The sequence below is a fragment of the Chaetomium fimeti genome (assembly GCF_033439085.1).
Source record: "Chaetomium fimeti strain CBS 168.71 chromosome Unknown B0H64scaffold_6, whole genome shotgun sequence".
In the NCBI taxonomy this organism is placed as follows: Eukaryota; Fungi; Ascomycota; class Sordariomycetes; order Sordariales; family Chaetomiaceae; genus Chaetomium; species Chaetomium fimeti.
The window spans coordinates 1,615,690-1,634,524 of NW_026944334.1; the positions used below are offsets into that span (position 1 = coordinate 1,615,690).

The 18,835-nt window shown below is 58.0% G+C and overlaps 3 protein-coding genes across 3 annotated transcripts; 1 reads left to right on the top strand and 2 right to left on the bottom strand.

Annotated features, from left to right (window-relative positions):
* Window positions 1-1,225: 1,225 nt before the first annotated feature.
* B0H64DRAFT_327865 (uncharacterized protein) lies at window positions 1,226-9,761 on the bottom strand (the record flags this gene model as incomplete). The annotated part of the gene is made up of 10 exons (XM_062800807.1): window positions 1,226-1,595; window positions 1,706-4,887; window positions 4,947-5,234; window positions 5,289-5,578; window positions 5,638-5,797; window positions 5,862-7,439; window positions 7,493-7,607; window positions 7,663-8,012; window positions 8,076-9,590; window positions 9,708-9,761. The coding sequence occupies 10 exons, from the start codon at window positions 9,759-9,761 to the stop codon at window positions 1,226-1,228; spliced, it is 7,902 nt and encodes a 2,633-aa protein (XP_062656873.1).
* A 1,033-nt stretch (window positions 9,762-10,794) lies between these two features.
* Window positions 10,795-14,358, bottom strand: B0H64DRAFT_211261 (exoribonuclease 2). Its single transcript, XM_062799433.1, has 3 exons — window positions 13,894-14,358; window positions 11,684-13,832; window positions 10,795-11,620 (listed from the first exon to the last, which is right to left on the bottom strand). Exons 1-3 carry the CDS (start codon window positions 14,201-14,203, stop codon window positions 10,906-10,908), a joined length of 3,174 nt encoding a protein of 1,057 aa, XP_062656874.1. The 5' UTR covers window positions 14,204-14,358; the 3' UTR covers window positions 10,795-10,905.
* A 491-nt stretch (window positions 14,359-14,849) lies between these two features.
* Window positions 14,850-18,813, top strand: B0H64DRAFT_363899 (p115 like vesicle tethering protein). The gene is made up of 3 exons (XM_062801816.1): window positions 14,850-18,007; window positions 18,071-18,217; window positions 18,283-18,813. Exons 1-3 carry the CDS (start codon window positions 15,245-15,247, stop codon window positions 18,412-18,414), a joined length of 3,042 nt encoding a protein of 1,013 aa, XP_062656875.1. The 5' UTR covers window positions 14,850-15,244; the 3' UTR covers window positions 18,415-18,813.
* Window positions 18,814-18,835: the final 22 nt, after the last annotated feature.

The window sequence follows — 18,835 nt, forward strand, 5'->3', positions numbered from 1 at the left end:
GCGCGGCATGGAGGGGGACACTGCGTGAGCTGCGCAGCGGGGCAGTGGCACAAGGTGCTTGAACCCCCCCCTACCTTTTTCAGCTGTCTCGCATGGCACCCTGGCCATGGCCAGCACCGACAGCATGGAACTGCAGGAGGAGAAGCAAGGAGAAGGGGGAAAAACGCACGTCAGCGGCGCAGGAGAGATTAACGCCATGATTGCCGCCGTTCGCCCACTTTCGAGCCCGACGTCCAAATGGCATGTGCCGAGACATGGCTTTTGTCTAGAACCAGGAACTGCACACACCCATCTGCGAGTTTGTCTACACTCCGAAAGCCTCCGGTGCCGGCGCCGGCGCCGGCCGATGTGATTGGGGCCGAGATAGGAGTAGGATAAATCAGGCACCGGTAAATCTCAGCTGGAAAACTTCCCAATTCTCGGAGTGTGTGGTGGGAGAGAGGCTAGAACACGGCCGGCCGGCCGGGGGGACGGGCCTAGAATCTCCACATCCCCGGTTTGTTGGCCGAGGAGCACGGCCGGAGGGGGGTGGGGTGTAACGTTAACCACATAGGATGTATGTAAATTTTTTTCTTCTTCCGCAGGATGAAGGCCGATCTAGGAGGCCGTTAGATTTTCGCATCTGTTGCAACGAAGATGTAGATCCTAGGCAGGAAAGCAATACATGGTGGTGGTAGGAACGAGGAAGCGAAAATCACGCATCGAGCACGGCATCAAACAGGATCAACGGCTAAAACAATTTTCATTTTTTCATCTTCGGCCCTTCACCAACCCAACCTCGGTTTTTCAAGACCGAAGACAGATAGCTTCGTAGCCTGAATTCGTAGTAGAACCACAAACCCACCAGCACTCAAACACACAACTCCTCAAACCATGCTCCCCACCTTCCGCTATGAAAAACCCCATCCAATTTTTGTCTCCTCGCTGAAAAACGCATGCTTGAAGAAAACACCAGCACCATGCCTCGACGTGCAACATAGATAGGTGACTCCCGCTGGCCATCGCATCGTGTAAAGCGAAAGAAACTGGTATATTCAACCAACCCCCACGCCGTCCAACAAACAACAGAGCAACGAGATTGACACCCCCCCTTCCCTGTTCCGCGTTCCCACGTTCCTTTCCCCTTTCGAACAAACACCACCCGCATTCCATCGCACTCCCGTAGGCCTGACACCAGGCCGGCCAAACGCGGCCGGCCCATCAATCACCCTCAAATAATGATGAGCTACAACACACCCAGTAAGTCAGCCAAAGACACGTTCGATCGCCCAATGCAACACCCACTCCACCCTTCAATAAAAAGAAAACTCCCAAAAAAAGTAAAGGAACTCACCTCAATCAACTTCTCCGTCAACCCAAAGCACGTACGGTCCTGCTGCTCCTGGGCCAGGTTGAAGGAGCAGCTGCGCCAGAGGCCCGCGAAGCCGAGGTCGTCGAGCGTGTCGTTGAGGGCGGCGGCCGAGGCGTCGAGGGACGAGGCCGAGAAGCGTGGGTTCGACGTGAGCGTCTGCAGCAGCACGTGCGCCGACTCGAGCGTCGCCGACGACTGGCAGTGCAGCAGGATGTCGTCGAGCAGGGAGATGATGGGGGCGCAGCTGTGTGGTGGGGTGGGGTGGGTTAGTCGGGGGGTTCTCTTTTTTGGGGGGGAGGGGATAAAATAGGGTGGGTAGAATGGAGCAAAATAGAAAGAGAAAGTAAAACATACAGATGCATCGCGACCGCCGGCCGGCTCAGCGCAATGCGGTTCAGCCACTGCAGGCTGCGGTTCTGCACCGCGTCCTCGAGGTACTGGAAGTCGACGAGCTCGACGGCCGTGTTGAGCAGCAGGTCCTTGTCCTTGAGCCGCGCCAGGTCCTGCTCCGCGCGCAGCGCCGCCGGGTCCGACACGCCCGAGAGGCTGACGTTGATGCCCGCCGCCCACAGGTGCTCGCGCAGCTCGTCGATCGACGCCGTGCGCGCCAGGACGAGCGTCATGTACGGGGACGCCGCGAGATCGTGGATGTCTCGTTCGCCCCGGCTGGTCGAGCCGCCGCCGGGGTTGGTCTTCATGGGGATGGTCATTTCCAGGAACGAGGTCAGGACCCGCAGCGCCGTGGTCTTGGTGACGCCATCCGTCAGCCCCCTCACGAGGCACGCGCACGCGGCGTAGTGGAAGTTCTCGCTGTTGAAGTGGATCCCGTAGGCGTCATCCAACGGTAGAGCCGCATCCTCGAGCTGGTTCCGGCCCTGCAGCAGGTACGGCACCACCTTGTCGCCGCCGCCGCGCATGTCGCCGGTCGTGCTGATGTTGGTGAGCACCGCCTCGAGGAACATGGCGGTGCAGTTGAACAGGTTGGACGGCACCAGCCGCAGCAGCGAGATGGCGAGCCAGAAGAGTTGCAGACCGTAGCGGGAGGCCGACGGCAACTTGGCCATCATCTTGGATAGAGAGGTGACGATGGCGACGAGCATGTCGCTGTTGCTGTCCTCGCCGAAGCGGCCCACACTATTGCGCAGCGCAACAAGAACCTGGTACAGCAGGTCATCGTCAACCTCCTCGCGCGCGAGGCAGCCCATGACGGTAAACGCACGGGGCTGGATGGCGGGGTTGTTCTGGAAGGCCGTGCTCGCGACCAGGCTCATCCACCTCGAGCGCCAGACGTTGGCCATATCGACCGACGGCGCTGCAACGGCGCACGTCTCGAACAGAATCGTAGCCAGGTTCTCCGTCGCGGCCAGCGTCGGGCCGGCCTCCTGGTTCGTCGAGATGGATGCGCCATCGCGCATGAAGGTGACCGAGTTGACAAAGATGTCATTCTTCGGGTCCGACAGCGTCTCGAGTGTTGCTCTCAGCTTGGTAAGCCTGTCCTCGTCGAGCGCAAAGGAGGTGCACGCCGAGTGGACCGTGTTGATGAGCAGCCGGTGGACGACCACTCTGACGTCCGGCATGCCCGTGTTCGCAAGCATCGTGACGGCGTGGAAGATCTCCGGCATGTACGTCTGGGCCTGCACGCCGCTGTCGAACGACAGCGCCAGACAGAACTGCAGCAGCACGCAGATCTCGTTCCACACCGCATTGTCGGGCAGCGACTTGGTCGGCCGCAACGACGACCGATTGAGCGCTTTCCGCAGACGTGAGATGACCTTGCCCCTCAGGGTGATCGTGCCGATGGCGTTGGCGATCGAAGTCAACGTCTCGGTCTGGTCATCCTCGAACCCGTGGGCGAGGGCCGCTTTGATGATCTCCTCGAGGAAGATATCCAGCAGGACTTCATCCTGGTAAATGACCGGCCAAACCGACTGTTCCAGCGCAAACGTGAGCGTCAAGTCCGACAGTGCGACATCAATCAGCTTCCTGAACAAGGCGGCAATCTTTTCCCTCGCCTTGTCGCTCTCGACCTCGCCCGCCAGGAGAGACGTCCGCAGCCCAGGGATCCAGGGCGCCATGTACGCCAAGCTCAGGGGCTTTTGCTCGTCCAAGAAGCTATCCCACCCAACGAAGAACTCATTCAGAAAATCCGCCGTCAGCTGCGGTTCGGTCTGGGCCAAGCTCTTGCTGATCTTGATGATGAACTGCGACGGGTCCATCGGCACGGAGATCTCCCTAGTGCTCATGAGCTTGGACGCGGCCGTGAACTTGAACGCCTTGCACAGCGCACTGAGCAGGTTATACGACGACAGCCTCAAGACGGGATCGGGAGTGGCAAGATTTGTCAGGGCCAGATTTAGCAGTGTCCCCGGGACGTCCTGCGGCCGGATCAGACGCTCAAACGACTTTGTCGCCCTCGTGTCCTTGGCGTATTTGGTCTTTGCGGCGCGGATGGCCTGTAAGATATCGGCCTTTCTGGAGCTGGTGAAGTACATGACGATCTTGCCGTTGTCGGCCCTGAGACCGAACGCCGAGTCATCCTCTGTTTGGATTGAGGTGGGCGCTTCGTCGACATCGCCGAGCCGGAAGATGTCGTTGACCGTCGTGCTCATGCGCAAGCCGGGTACTTCCTGTTTTTTAGTCGTGGTGACCTGTACAAACTGACTGCCAACCTTAATGATAACGTCAACCTTGCCCTTGGACTTCGATAGCCTAGTGATCGGATGGAACACGTAGCGCGTGTCCGTCACCACGCTGATGGTCTCCTTAGGAAGATGCAACTGGCTGAGATGGAAGTGGGCCTGCAGGTCTTGCAGGCTCCCAATGAGATTGTACTGCACGTTCGCCGGGCTGAACACGCTCGTCTCGCTTTTGGCGGAAACTCGGAGGATCCGCCTCAGGCACTTCTTCGACGCGCTATTCATGTTGTAGACGTATATGCGCGTGAGTTGCCTGGAGAGTTCTCGTGGCGTGAGTAGTTCAAGCTTGTGGAACAACTCGTCCTTGGGCTCATTCTGCCCGCTGTAGTACGTTGAATCGATGAGAAGACCAAAAGGCCTGTGCCACAGCCGGCTGGCAATCTTGAGGTAGCAGTAAATCAGAGTGTCATAGTCGATAGACTCGCCGTCGATGTTGCGTAGAATGATGCAGATAATGGACAGTCCGTCCTTGCTCTCACCACCGTCGTAAACGGCGCGGGCGGTGAGGAACGACTCGGCGCTCCGAAAAGCGTTTCGAAGCATGAAGTCCTGGAACCTGGAGTAAGACGGCGGGCTGTTACCCGAGATCTGCGGTCGGTTCCACGTCACGGCCAGAGGCGGTGGCCCCAGGTTCATGATGAGGTTTCTTAGCGGCTCAATCGCGGGCGTCCGACTCCTCGTCGACTCGGCCGGCGATCGCACAAACTCTCTCTTCTCTTTGGAGGCCAGCCGCTGGCGCACGTGGTCCCAATGCTCGTACAGAAACCTGTGGAGGGCCACGCAAGAGCCAAATTCGAACGACTCGCCCCGATCAGTCGTATCCACGGCAGTTGGCGGAACCTGTACGGGTGTCAGTTCAGCATCCCCAAGACCGACGGCTTTTACATGAGCGGACTCACCGAGATCTCCCGCAAGAATGTCGTGACTTTGTAGATATTATTAGTCAGGAAGTCAATCAACGGAAACATGTACGGCTCCTTGGCGCCAAACAGAACGTTATTTGCCAGGTTCTGGATGACTTTGGCGATGAGCAGCAGCCCACGGCGCATCTCTTTAGAAGGCGGCGTTGCCACCAGGCCTTCGGCCTCAGGGGCGACAATCGCCGGGCAAAAGAAGCGCAGGAAGATGAACGCCCCGACGGCGGTGTATTTGGCGTCAGGAAACCTCTCCACAACCGCTTCTGAGATCTGCGGGTTGTTAGCATGTACGTACCCCAACCGAGAAACCAGGCTGTGACATACGATACTGCAAATCTGGCGAAACGAGGCCGGGATGCTCGACGACGAGCCGCAGATATTGTCGATAAATACCCGCGCGACTATTTGCAGATTGTTCGCGTTGGTCTGCAGTTCCTCAGGAGAGCTAACCCTAGCCGGGTCAAGCTCCAGACTTAGGTCTTTAGACGTCATCATAAGCCGCTCAACGACGTTCTGCAGCGTGTCCTTGAGGTAGCCGACGCCCTTCCACTTGGCAAAGATGGTCAACATCTTGGTGGCCACGCACGTTCGGCGGAGGAGCTCAGACTCGTTATCTACCGCACCGTCAGTTCAAAGACCTGCGGGGATGCTTTTGCTGACGGGAACAACCCACCTGTTTCCTCGATTTCCTGTTTTATAAGAGCCTCAAGAAGCACGTAACTTGATCCTCTCGCCTCATAGATATTCAGCAATGAGATGGTGAGCTCATCCACCTCATGACTGGGACAGACGGCGCTCATGGCTGCGGCCAAGCTCGGATCACTCGCAAGAAGCTGCCCAGCTGGTTAGTCATTTTCCTCAACCGTCAACAAGGGAGAACAGGAGATCAAAACTAACATCCAACAGCTTATCATACTTCTCGTTCACAGCCGCATCGCTCAGGTTGTTGAACTCTGTCCCTTGAACAAGGATATTGTACAACACTCTGACAAATGCGGTCCGAATGTCGGGATTCTCGTGGTACCCTATGCTCAGCGAGTGTTTGAGGCCGACATCGATATTAGCGCTGAGGAGATTGGACAGGATCGTGATGGCCAGATCCGACGTCGATGCCTCCGACGTGGCCGTGCCCCCGCTGCCAGTGGAACCAAAATAATGATTGCCGTGGTAGCCATGGTGCTCCCCCACGCGGCCTAAATCTGGCCCATTGGAGTCTATGTTGAGGAGAGACAGGAAACGGTTGAAGTATTGGTGGAACATTTGGGACTTGAGCTCGCTGGTGCCGACGTCAGTCTGCCCGTCGCCCGGCTGGAGGGGCAACCTGAAAGTGAGTGTGGAAAGGGAGCGGAGACAGGCTTTGTCGAGATCGCGCTGGACGCGGAGCATCTCGTCCTGGCGGCCGCCGGCATGCGGCGCGGAATCGCGGGGCGAGCGTGGCCGGGCGATCCAACGGAAGATGTACTCGAGCAGCTGGTTGCGGATACGCACGTCGTCGCGCAGGTTGAGCTGCTCTTTGCGTTTGGTCACTGCTTCGACGAGTTGGCAAATCTTGATCTTCACGCGGAGGCTGTTGGGTGTCTCGGCGACGCCGTCAAGACTTTTGGCAAAGTTGAGACAGAGGGCGCCCAGGTGGAGGGTCGATGCGGCGCCCAAATCCGACGGCGTGTCGAGTCGCTCGACGAGGACCTTTAGGAGCGAGGAAGACTGCTCCGCAAAAATGATATCGTTGTCCTGACCCTTGACGCTCGGCTCAAGGGCACCGGCGAAGAGCACGTCGAGCTCCGTCTCGAGCGCCTTGAACAGGGGCTGGAATAGGGATGGCGGCACCTCGGAGGAGAGGACCTCCCTCATGGTCTCGCGGACCCGGACGTTGGCGCACGCCAGCAGCTGGATGCTCAGCCTGAGATAGCGCGTTAGGAGCGGTTCTTCGTGGTTCCCGGACGACAGCCGGTCGATCCATTTTAGCCCGCTGATAGCAGGCTCCTCGAGGTTGGTAGCCTGCTCGGCCGTACAGATGCCTCCAAGCGAGGCGAGGAAACCCGAATAGTTCCGCCACTCGGCCACCATCCTCTCTGTGACAGCTTGGCCAGCGCCTGCTTGTGAAATCTCCATGGACAGTTGCAGCCACTTGTCGAAAACGAACTCCCAGGCGTCGAGTATGCCGGCGCTGGGGTATTGCATGCGCCTGAGGAGAGCCCTAACCCTCTTTTGGAATGCCACAATCCCGGTGAACCTGAAGTCACGCGATGAGATCTCGCCGAAGATTTCGCCATTACGGAGAAGAGTTAGTGATGACTTTGCCGTCGCTGGAGCGGTGTCGATGAGGCGGCACTCGTCGAGGAAGGTGCTGATGCAGGAGATGACGGTTTGGCAGGCTTCCATGTCCGCCGAACAAAGCGAGACGAGAAATAGTTTCTCCAGCTTGCTAGATGCGGCAGTACGCTCGGATATGTCGTCGGAGGTTTGGCCCAACTCCTACCCAAGGTTAGCGAATTGGCCACATGGGTTTGAAGGGAATATTTACGTACCGGGATCGACGTCAGCAAAAGTAGCCTTGATTCAAGGTACCCATTGATAGACTTGAGAGCTTCGGCGGTGCAGGGCAGTCTCGCCTTGTCACAGATGGAGATGAGAATAAGCGACCTGCTCTCTGTTAGCCCCTATTCCTCATTCCCGTGAAGTCGGGAACAGCACGTACGTCAACCTCCAAAACTTTGTTTTAAACGCCTTCGTCCCGAGTCCCTCAGACGACCTCAAGTTCGCAAGAACCTTTTCCTTCGCAAACAAGCGTTTGGCGACGCCCGTCGCCAGTCGCCTGACGGATTCATCAGCGGCGATGATGCACGAGATGAGTGCGCCCAGGTTCTCCTCGTAGAACTGGTCGCGCTCATCCTTGTCCGCGGGCGGGCCCTCAAAAAGGGTCATGGGCGAGGCGTCGAGGAAGCCGAGGATATTGCACACCATGCTGATAGACGGGGGGCTCTCCACAGCGTTGCGCTGGGCGCTGTGGTCTTCGATGTACCCATCGGCGAGGAGGGAGGCCATGGCCTTGGGGGTTGGAAGTCAGGGGACCGGCGAACAGATGTGTGATTGCTGAAGAGTAAAACTTACCTGCAATTTGCCCTGAATGAAGGCACTCACGGTGCTGAAAAGGGGCTGGTACTTTTGGTTGTTCTCCAAGCGCGCAAAGTGGGCACACGCCTGGACGACGGCAATCTTGAAGCTGTGCGGCGCCGAGGAGGAGAGACAGGACACTGCGAGCGACTCGACCGAGTGTTCAAAATTGAGATGCAACAGCGACACGAAGGCGGCTGTCATGATGTCCTGCTCGTACAACACGGCCTCTGCGCCGGGTGTGAACCGCCGGAACACGGCATCCCGCACCTCGTCCTGCACATCCATGGCGTAGCTCATCAGCGCCGAGTCGCTCTCGGCATCAAAGTGCCGCGCGGCCCTGAGAAGCAGCACTAGACAAAACGCGGCTTGTTCGTTGCGGTTCCTGAGCGCCTTTCTGAGCCCGTCTAGAAACTGTACCTTCTTGGCGATGCTGGCCCCCTTGGACTCGCGCATGTTGCTGGCCACTTCAAAGACATCGGGTTGGAGAAACAGCAGCGTCATCTGCATCGGAAACATGCCCTTTCGGCGTCCGTTATCGCCGATCGTCAGCGTCATGTCGAACAGGGTATCTGGTGAATTATCGCGGCGCTTAGGACTGCTCATGGAGTGCAGTTGGACAAACTCGTCTGGGTACCTGTCCAACCAGCGGGTGATGATCTGGGGCATGACGACGGCGATGGTGTTCTGGAAGGACTTGCGGTAGTGCAGGAAGCTGGAGCAGAGCTCTTGCACGACGAGACTCAGTTTCTGGCTGTCGGCCCAAAAGAACGAGACGAGGCGCAGCATGATAAGCGCGGCTCGCTCGTCATCGGCAGCGGTAGGGCTCGGGGCTACGGCAGCTCCCTGAGGGGGTACGTTCCGGGCCAAGTACATGATGTTCCGGAAGAATTCAAAACCGGCGGGCCATGACGACGCCGTTACGTACTCGACGATTAGCTTGACGTTTGCTTCGACGGCGCCCGCATGGGCTTGGAGGAGGTTTCGCGTGTCCGGAGCCTCACTGGACGAGGCCGAGAGCGGCGTTCGTGTGGGTTCTTCAAGACCGGAGGTCGTTATGTGCTTGGCGGAGGAATCGTCTAGTATCGCCTTGGGCGGGATCGAGTAATTATCTGGGATGGGTTCGAAGAGGACCTTGGTGGCCTCGAACATGCGCCTGAGCTGTACATCGCTGAGTGGTTCAGGATTGGGGAAAGCGGCTCGCTGTGAAGGAGATAAGGAGTCATCGGGTATGGGGGAAGGGGCCGGTTTGTCGCTAGACCCTTTGCGATACCAATTGCTGGCGCAGCAGTCGGCGATGAGCTCGACGACGTAGAGTTCGGAGAGGAGCACATGGGGTGGGTGCGAATGGACGGTCTTGTATGGCCGGGCGAGTTCCTCGAGCAGGGTCAGGAGGGCATCGAGGATCAGGGTGATGGAGGAGGCGCTGATCTTGACCAGCGAGGCGCGGGTGATGGAGACGATGTCATCCTGGGAGAGGTCCTGGGTTGGCGTGCCGGTGCGGTGGGGAAGCTGTGTGCGACATTGTCAGCATCGGTCGATCCATTCCATTCCATCTTGTAGAATAAGAGGCACCCCAAAAAGCGCCTGGGAGCGTCACGGAGCGCCAAAAAAAGATAGAGCACGCACTCTCGTGGTCAACCTGTCCACAAGGCAGCCTACTAGGCCCGCGTCGCCGTTCATTGTGCGTTGACGAGAGCAGGGTTGAGTCGGCGCCTTCCCATGGTTGAACTTTGTATTATTTTTTGATTTATTATCCTATTTCCGATCGACGGCGTCGGGGCCGCACGGCGGACCGTTGCCAGAGCAGAGACCGGGAGAAATACTGCCTATGTAAAGGTAGTTATTCCGGAGACGTGGTGTTCGCGCGCAACCCGGACGGTGGCGGTGCTGTCCTGCGGCAGCCGTCGGGAGGTGGCGAGAGAGAAGGTGTGTTTTGGGTCGGGGGATTCGGCTCTAGAATCTCTGGGAACGAGACGAAATTAAGATCGGGAAACGGACAACGGAGGTTTTTGCTTAGATTCAACAACGGGGGCGCACTTTGCCGGATTGCGGATTGCGGCAGGCGGGGGAGAGACAGCGCCAAACCGGAGCGGGGACCCCTGCTGCTATCAGTTGCAGAGCTCTTGTGGGCCCCGATCGAGGGCCTCCACAGTCTCACAGTGAACCCAGTCCAAATTCGGGATGGGGCCCGGCAAGAAAGCGCATCGACGCCGCACACCGCCCGCGAATCCCTCGGCCCCTAACGTGAGTTAACGGTTCCTGCATCCGCGAATTGATATTAGCACCATCCTCACCTCTGTGGGGTTGTGGAGGCGTAATCTTAAACGTCGTGTTCGTTCAACTTGCATCATGACTTTTAGTCGTACTGTTGAGGAAGTATGGAAGTAGATATTTAGTAGGTAGGCACATAGTAACTAGGTAGGAAACAAATAATCAATAATGGTTCACTGATCTGGCACATGATGGACGGATTTTCCGGGTAGATATTTGGGGCAATAGGATACATGGGATTGAGGTGTTGAGCACAAAGGATTGCATGCGCAGGACCCAATTGAAAGACCTCCCATATGTGATGCAACCTTCCGTGGTCGCCGTGTTGCCATTCAAATGGATGCAGCTTGTTTATCACTGCCATGAGGGGCCACTGGACAAAATGTGATGGGGTAAACCCCGAAGCGAATGGTTGACAAAAACATAAGCAATTCCTGAGAGGTTCCTCCGTTATCCGCATTGATCGAACAGCAATGAGCAAAACATGAGCCTATATAGCATGACAATACCACCCCTTGCAAGTCGTCTCTCTTACAGTCGACCCTAAGCATCCTCACCTCCCGTACCCCCGTGAATCGCGATTCCTATTACCCCCGTCGTACCTGTTGTCCTGGCGCCGATCTTGGCCCTGGCCTTGAGGCGGGCGGTACTGCCCCTGATGGCCCCCTTGGTGGCCGCCCCCTTGGTAGCCACCCCCTTGGTAGCCACCTCCCTGGTAGCCACCTCCCTGGTAGCCTCCGTGCGGTGGCGGCCCCGGTGGGTAACGGTCATTTCGATAGTTCTGGCCGCCGTATCCCTGGTTGCCATACCCTTGGTTGTGACCACCACCACCGGAGAGACCTGGAGGCGGCGGAGGTGGCACACCAATACCGAACCCAGGATAGCCGGGCGGCGGGGGTGGCTGCCATGATTGCTGGGCGGGCGGGGCGTGCTGCTGGTGGCCACCATAGCCGTTGCCATATCCACCACCACCACCACCACCCCCACCGTAGCCGTTTCCGTAGCCGCGATCATGTTGCTGATAACCTCCGCGGCCACGTCCACCTCCACCACGGGGAGGCCCACCGGCATAATTGATCCTGTCTCCTCGCCCACCGCCGTTGTAATTATTCCTTAACGGCACGCCGCCGAAGCTTCTCCCGGCCCCTCGCCCCTTGCTCCTGACAAAGTCGACATCACTCCTGTCAAGCGCAGGCGTGGGCATTTTCAAGCCGCGAAGGAGCATCGACTTGTGAATGTGAGAGCTGGTTGGCATATCATAGTTCACGCTGTTGACATAGTATTAGCAACATGTTTCTTTGATAAAGCTATCAGGGGAAAAGGGTACATACCTCATTGACCGGTCGTAGTCGACGTCCGGCATGGTGTTGCGCTCGAGCGGGTACACAAGCGAGCCATGCGGGACGTAGCCCTCAATCTTCTCGACCTGGCCGGAGAGGCCGTCGCTTCTCTTAGGGTCCAGCTTGAACTCTGGGACGGCCTGCTTCTTGGAGTAGAAGTGGGTTGTGATATCCTCATAGAGGCCCGGATGCGCGTCCGAGATGAGCAGGACGTCGTGACCCGGCGCGTTTCGCGCTTGGTCTTCGGCGCTCAGAAGATGTGCCTTGGTCTTCATCGCATCCAGCAGACGGGGCATCTCGATGAAGGGAAGAAGAGCAATACCCTGCCAAGACATCTTCTTACCGTTCAAATCAATCTCAAAGTCCTCCGGGTAGAAATCGAGGATCGGGCTGTCCTCCTGGGTCATCAAGTCATGGAATACCTCCGGAATGGCATGGCGGGAGGCGGCCGGAAGGACGCTCATGAGCTGCTCAAAAGGCCGCGATATCCTGCCCTTCTCGAAGCTGATCTTCATCTTTCCCAGGTCGACGAAATCAGCCGCAAACGGAGCGTAGTGGTATGGGTAGAACCACTCCCACGAGGGGCAGCCCTGGAAGTAGTACATCAACACCCAGGCGAGACCTTCGACGTATGCCCGGGCAACCTTGTGCCGGAAGGCGATGTCTTTGGGGTCCACTTTGAACTTTTGCTCGTAATACCGGTCAGCGTAACCCTCTTCCCAGAGCCTGACCGTGTCGGTTGGGCCTTCCTCGCTCGAGGGGGTAGCAGGGGTCTCGGCATCCGAAGTGGTGTCCGAGGCAGTGGTGGCCTCCTCCTCAATGAGCTCCGCCTTGCGTTTCCCAAGGGCTGAAGGTGGCGTTTTCGCCGCCGGGTTTTCCTCCTTGGGCTCGTCACCATCGGGTTTCTGAACCTGGGCCACAAGTCCCTGGATCTGGCTCTTGAGCACGCTCGCGGCGCTCTTGTTGGCCACATTGGCCTGGTCAACCGCACGGCGGTTCACCACCATGTCGTGAGTGATGCCGACGGGCTTGGGAATGCTCGCGACCGGGAAAAGATTCATCCCCGCCGGCGGCCCGTTCGCCTCTGGCGCTCCCCTTCGCCCTCCCCTACCACTGAGTGGCGAATCGTGGGCTCCGCCTCTGCCATTACCTTGTCGGTCGTTGAGCTTGCGTCTCTTGAAGCTCGCCTCCCGCCGGTCTTCGGTTTCCTTCCGCCTTCGGAAGATGGAGTCCTCCTGCTTGGCGAGACCGCTAAGGATGTACTGTGCGCGGTCGAGGTCCACATGTCCGTCCTTGGTCACGTATCCACCCATTACGGCGAGGTTGTCCTTCCAAATAGCCATGAGGGTCTCGATGCCGTTCTCCCTGATTTCGAGGGCGGGCAAATGAGGCAGGAAATCATTTCCGACAAAGAAGCACATGAAGACCCAGTCGTCGATGGCGCGTTCGAGATCCCAGCGAAATGGGAGATCGGGAATGTTCAGCTCAATGGCAAGGTACTCACGTAGGATCGAGACATGGAGCCAAATGAAGGGCTTTAGGGGCTCCGCCTTGTCCTTCTCGTCAAACTCGCCGTCTTTCTCCTTTGCCTCACCTCTGCAATTTCTCTCGTCGTGGCCCTTTTGGCCGCAGAGTTTGCACATCCTTGCTTTGCCCTGCTGGAAGAAGACATCCTCACGAAGGACACGGAAATGAGGCTCGTGAGTAGCAAGCCCCAGCATGATAAGATCGGCGTCCAAGCCGTAGATGACGTGGCGAGTGTTGGGGTCATGCTCGGGCGAGTTGCGCTGCGAGCGGACAAATTCCATGATTTTGTGTTCACCCTCGCCAGGAACAGTAGCATCGGAGATGATGACCTTCATCTTGGCCCACGCGGGGTCCGTGTTGAGCTTGTAAGCACACCAATACCGCAGGCTTGCGGCCAAAATGTCCATGAACGGTGTGCCCGGGGTGATGGAGTTGGAGTCAAAGGCCTTCTTGACGACAGTTTCGACAGGTTCCTCCTTGGCAGTACTGCCCTTCTCTTTCTGAAGCATCTTGAGGAGTTGCTGCTTGTCTTCCTCCTTTTCCTTGGCATCTTGGGCGGCGCGGAATCGGCGGGACCGCTGCTGATTCATTTTGGCTCGTGGTGCAACACCATCTGCTATGTGTTAGCATTGAAATCATAGCAAGAAGGGTAGCAAGGTGGGGAGAGAGCTTACCGACAGCGATCATGAGCAGCTTGCGCGGGCGGACCATGTTGACGACGCGCTCGGTGTACTTGAAGACCTCAATCATCATCTCCTCTTCATCCTTGGGCGCCGGGCGGTCCTCGGGATGCGAGCAAGGATGAACAATGCCGTTCATGTCCAGGTACAGGTTGTCGAACTCCTCCCCATTTGGGTTGGGTTGTGTCGCATCAACTGGGACGACAGTGCCATCTTCCATAACAAGAGCCTTCTCCTCGACGACGGGGGAGATGATTTTGGGATATTTGGTGGAGAGCCACCTGAAGGCAGCCGGAATACCCATGGCGAAAGGTTTGTAAAATTGTCAGCAGGCAGACGTTGCCTTGTCGGTCGGGGAAGTGGTTCGTGGTCACGACTAGCGACTAGCCGGGACTGGCTTTCGCAAGATGTCGCGCTTGGTGTAGGGTATTAATGCGAAACGTCGCTTCGTCGGTGCACATGGGGTAGCCCGATGCGAAAGTGGTCGACGAGGCGAAATAATCTGGAGATGGTTTGGAGCGGCGTCGGCTTCGCAACGGAATGCGAATCGAAGCGATAGTATACAGCCGTGCGAAACAAAGACGGACCAAGGTGACTTGTTCCTACAACTGCAGTCAATACCGGTGGAAAACCCGACCTCTTTGACACCAGCTTTCGAGACTGGTTGGGTATAGTCGATTGTATAAAAAAGGGAAAAGTGTGAGGCGCGACAAAGAATTCGCGTTCATGGTTTGAGAGAACGTGCTCAGAGCCGCTCCACGAAAATCCTCCCGTTTTTGGTCACTCAATGCCACTGAAAGAAGTGGGTCAATTAACTGCAAGTACTCGCAGGAGAGAACAATACGCCTCCCTGTCAGTACCATGACGGTAACACAGGAATCAGGGTTAGACCCACATTATTTTAGTTACGGAGCTCGACCGCATCGTGTTCCGATCCCATTCCCAATCATCCAAGCTCCAACCCAAGACAGCGGGTTGCCTACCGAGCTACCTTATGCACACCTGTCCACTCCCCAGGGCCTTGGCCTTCCGCGCGGAACCAAGGTAGATGCAGAACCCATCCTGGAATATTTTGCATCAACAGGAACGAGATCGTACGAATACAGATTACCTCCCTTGGTACTCTTCAACCCGAGAGCCACATCCTGCGGCCCCCCCACCCCCGACTCGACCAATTCGAAAACCGAAATTGTCCCTGACCAAGACAAAAGCCAACCGAACCACGAACACTCTCGAGTTGCTGTCACAGGATAAACTACCTACTATACTAGAGCCGATGCTCCTCCATGGCATCTAATAACAACGCACGGCCTCTCGCTCGCCCACCCCAATCACCACCACCACCATGTCCATGTTCTCGACCATCACCACCGCCCCGGCCAAGCAGTCGGTGAGCGAGACCATTCCGGTGCTCAGCGGGCGTCTGAGCACAGCGACACTGCTCGAAGACCGCCGCGCCGCCATCCTGGGCCTGCGCAGTTTTGCAAAACAGTACCCCGCTTCGGTTGCATCAGGCGCCCTGCGCAGCCTCATTGGCAGCCTCAGTCGCGATGGGGAGGATGTGGACACGGTCAAGGTGGCCCTGGAGACGTTGCTGATGCTCTTCAGCCCAGATCCGGACAGTCCCGAAGCTTCGGAGGAAATCGCCCTGTGGGTGGCCGACGAGTTCACACAGCGGCATGAGAACATCGCGTTATTGTTAGGGTTCTTGGGGAAAGAGAGGACGGATTTCTACTCACGGCTTTACTCGCTGCAATTGCTGTCAGCCATTTTGTCGGCGCGGACTGAACGGACCGAGGAATGCATCGTCAACACGAGCGACGGCATCCCCCGACTCGTGGCGGTACTCGAGGATGCGAGAGACGCGGTCCGTAACGAAGCAATCGGGCTGCTCACAGATCTCACGCCGTCTTCCAACGTCGTCCAGAATTTGGTCACCCTGGAAAAGGGGTTTGCGCCAATATTTGAAATAATCGCCAACGAGGGGGGTCTCGCGGGTGGCGCGAGGGTGGCGGAGGACTGCCTGATTTTGTTGGCCAACCTGCTACGGTTGAACCCCTTGAACCAGACCATGTTCCGGGACATGGGGCATGTTGCAGAAATCAGCCGACTCCTGCGGGATGCCTACCAAGAAGGCGAGGACGGCCAGGAGATCGCGCAGTGGGTGGAAGTCCAGCGCAACAGAAATGTGTACGCCATGCTCGCCGTGATACGGCTACTCCTTGTTCCCGGCGCGGCTGGGACGCCCCTGAACCAGGAGGCGTTTGTGGGTGATTTAGTAGCCGGCGGACGGACCCGTGTACGAGGCGGCCCCGTCCTCGAGAGTACTCTCCAGATCGCATTCTCCCACGTTGCCGAACTGCCGATTAAATCAGAAGCGCTGCTCGCATGCGCGGATATGATCAGGGGTAACGCTGGTGTGCAGGCCAGGTTTGCCGGGTTTCAGGTACCGTCGCCGCTCGCCGACCCCGTCGCCAACGGACAAGGTGCCCAAGTGAATGGCGCCCCCAAAGTTTACATCATCGACGGCCTCTTGGACCTCGTCCTCGCCGTGCATTCACTTCCGGCGTTCGACCTACGGATGGCTGCTTGCACGTGCCTCCAAGCGTACTTTTACAAGCACGCCGAGATCCGTATGCACTTCCTCGACCATGCTGTCCGGACGCACAAGGCGCACGCCGACGACCTCACCAACGCCCTCACAATCCTCCTGCAGCTAGACCCGGAGGTGGCCGCGGCAGACCCGTACAGATACTGGTTCGCCGCGGTGCTCATGTTCCACCTCTTGCATGACAACCCCGAGACAAAAGCCCTGGCTATGAGCGTCACCGAGGGCGACGAAGAAAGCGGCGAAGAAGTCGTCACGAGCATCCAGACCATGACGGCTCACCTGCTTAGTAGCGTCGCCAAGTCGGAAGACCCACGCATCAGCATTGGCTATCTAATGCTGTTGCTATGCTGGATGTTTGAGGACCTTGAGGGAGTTAACGACTTCCTCGGCGAATTCACCAATCTCCAGGGCCTGATACAGGCGGCAATTGAAAACCCCAACGGTGACGCGATGGTGCAAGGCCTGAGCGCGATGCTGGCCGGCGTGGTCTACGAGTTCTCGACCAAGGACTCTCCCGTCCCGCGCACGAAGGTCAGGGAAATGATCATGTCACGCATGGGCCGTGATCGCTACGTCGACAAACTATCAAGGCTGCGCTCCCACCCACTGATGCGAGACCACGAAGTCCTGTCCCAGAAGCTGGAGCTGGGCCCGGACCAAAAACTTCCCGACGTCTACTTCGACGACACCTTCGTCGAGTTCTTCAAAGACCACTACAGCCGCATCCTGCGCGCCATCGACCGCGACCCTGACTCAGAGACCTCCGTCGTGACCAACGGCATCCAAAAGGGCGTCTCCCGCAAACTCGTCGATGCCCTCCGCGCCGAGGCAACCGAGAAGTCCGTCGCCCTACAAGAAGCCCACACCCAAACCGCCACCCTCACGGAGCAGCTCACGCAGGAGCAAACAGCCCACCGCAAGACCAAAGACGCCCTCACCACGGACCTCACCCGCGCCCACGACCAGACCACCGCCCTCCGCCAGCAGCTCACCGCCAAGGACGCCGCCATCCGCACCGCGCAGGAGTCCGGCGCCGCCCTCACCCGGCAGCTCGCGCACGAACAGCAGGAACTCCAGCGCAGCCGCGCGGACGCGGCACGTCTCAAAACCACCAGCGAAGCCCTACAGCGCGAGCACGCACAGCAAACCGCCGCCCTACACGCCCTACAGGAGCAGCTGCGCTCCCGCGAGGACGCCCTCCGCCAGGCGGGCGACGCCAGAAGGGCAACCGAGCAGGAGGTCGAGCGCGCGCGCCGGCGGTGGGAGGCCGACATGGCCGATCTGCGGGCGACGGTCAGCCGGCTGGAGGTGGATGTGATGAACGCGAAGAAGGGGCGGGCGGCGGCCGAGGAGCGGGTGGGCGTGCTGGAGGGGGTGGTTGGGAAGCGGGAGGCGAGGGTGGCGGAGCTGGAGGCTGCGTTGAGGGCGAAGGAGGTCGAAGTGAAGAGGGCGGGGGAGAGGGTCGGGGAGGTGGAGGGGAGGGTGGGGGAGGCGGATGTCAGGGCGAGGGAGGCGGAGGGGAGGGCGAGGAAGGCGGAGGGGGAGGTGCAGGGGCTGAAGGCGAGGGTTGGGAAGGCAGAGGGGGAGGTTAGGGAGGCGAGGGGGTTGGTGAAAGTGAAGGAGGAGGAGCGGAAGAGCGCGCAGGGCGAGCTGGATGATATGTTGGAGGTGTTTGGGGATTTGGAGGAGAAGATTACTAAGTATAAGGTGAGTGCTTGTCGTGTTTTTGGCGCCGTGGGTGGGTGGTGTCGGTGGGCTAACGGTGGTTGCAGGAACGGCTTAAGGCGTTGGGACAGGAGGTGTCGGATGGTGAAGATGAGGATGGGGATGATGACGATGATGAGGACGACGACGACGACGAGGACGAGGATGAGGATGAGGATGAGGAGAAAGGTGGGAAATAAGGGGGGTTATATCTTTGACATTAGCCAGTCTTTGAACTTGTCCGGTCTTAAAAAGCAGGCGAGGCTTATGATGTGCATTTTTAGCGGGTACATGAGAATACAATACCAAGATTTAGATGCGTTGGACATGGGACGAGAGGTCCCCCATGTTTACGGCTGTTGCTAGGGAGTCCGTCTCCTGGGGAAGGGGAGAAAGGGGTAGACTTGGGGGAGTAAAAAGTATTAAACCCGCTCTGCGAGAGGGAAACATATTATGTTAACCATAGGATATATATTCTACCTTGATTGTATTTTCTCGAGCTCTATTACACCGTCCTGTGGTACCAGGCACACACAGAGAGGTAGGTAGCGCTGCACCGCAAAGTCTGCAGGCCGTCTCCCCGCACACTTTTTTAAGTTTTCTGATCCACATGTGGAAAAA

Coding starts and splice junctions, on each gene's coding strand:
- B0H64DRAFT_211261 (XM_062799433.1), bottom strand. CDS start 14,203: ATGGGTATTCCGGCTGCCTTCAGGTGGCTCTCCACCAAATATCCCAAA. Junction 13,833..13,893: donor GCTGCTCATGATCGCTGTCG/GTAAGCTCTCTC, acceptor AACACATAGCAG/ATGGTGTTGCACCACGAGCC. Junction 11,621..11,683: donor GACTACGACCGGTCAATGAG/GTATGTACCCTT, acceptor CTATGTCAACAG/CGTGAACTATGATATGCCAA.
- B0H64DRAFT_363899 (XM_062801816.1), top strand. CDS start 15,245: ATGTCCATGTTCTCGACCATCACCACCGCCCCGGCCAAGCAGTCGGTG. Junction 18,008..18,070: donor GGAGGGTGGGGGAGGCGGAT/GTCAGGGCGAGG, acceptor CAGGGGCTGAAG/GCGAGGGTTGGGAAGGCAGA. Junction 18,218..18,282: donor AGAAGATTACTAAGTATAAG/GTGAGTGCTTGT, acceptor CGGTGGTTGCAG/GAACGGCTTAAGGCGTTGGG.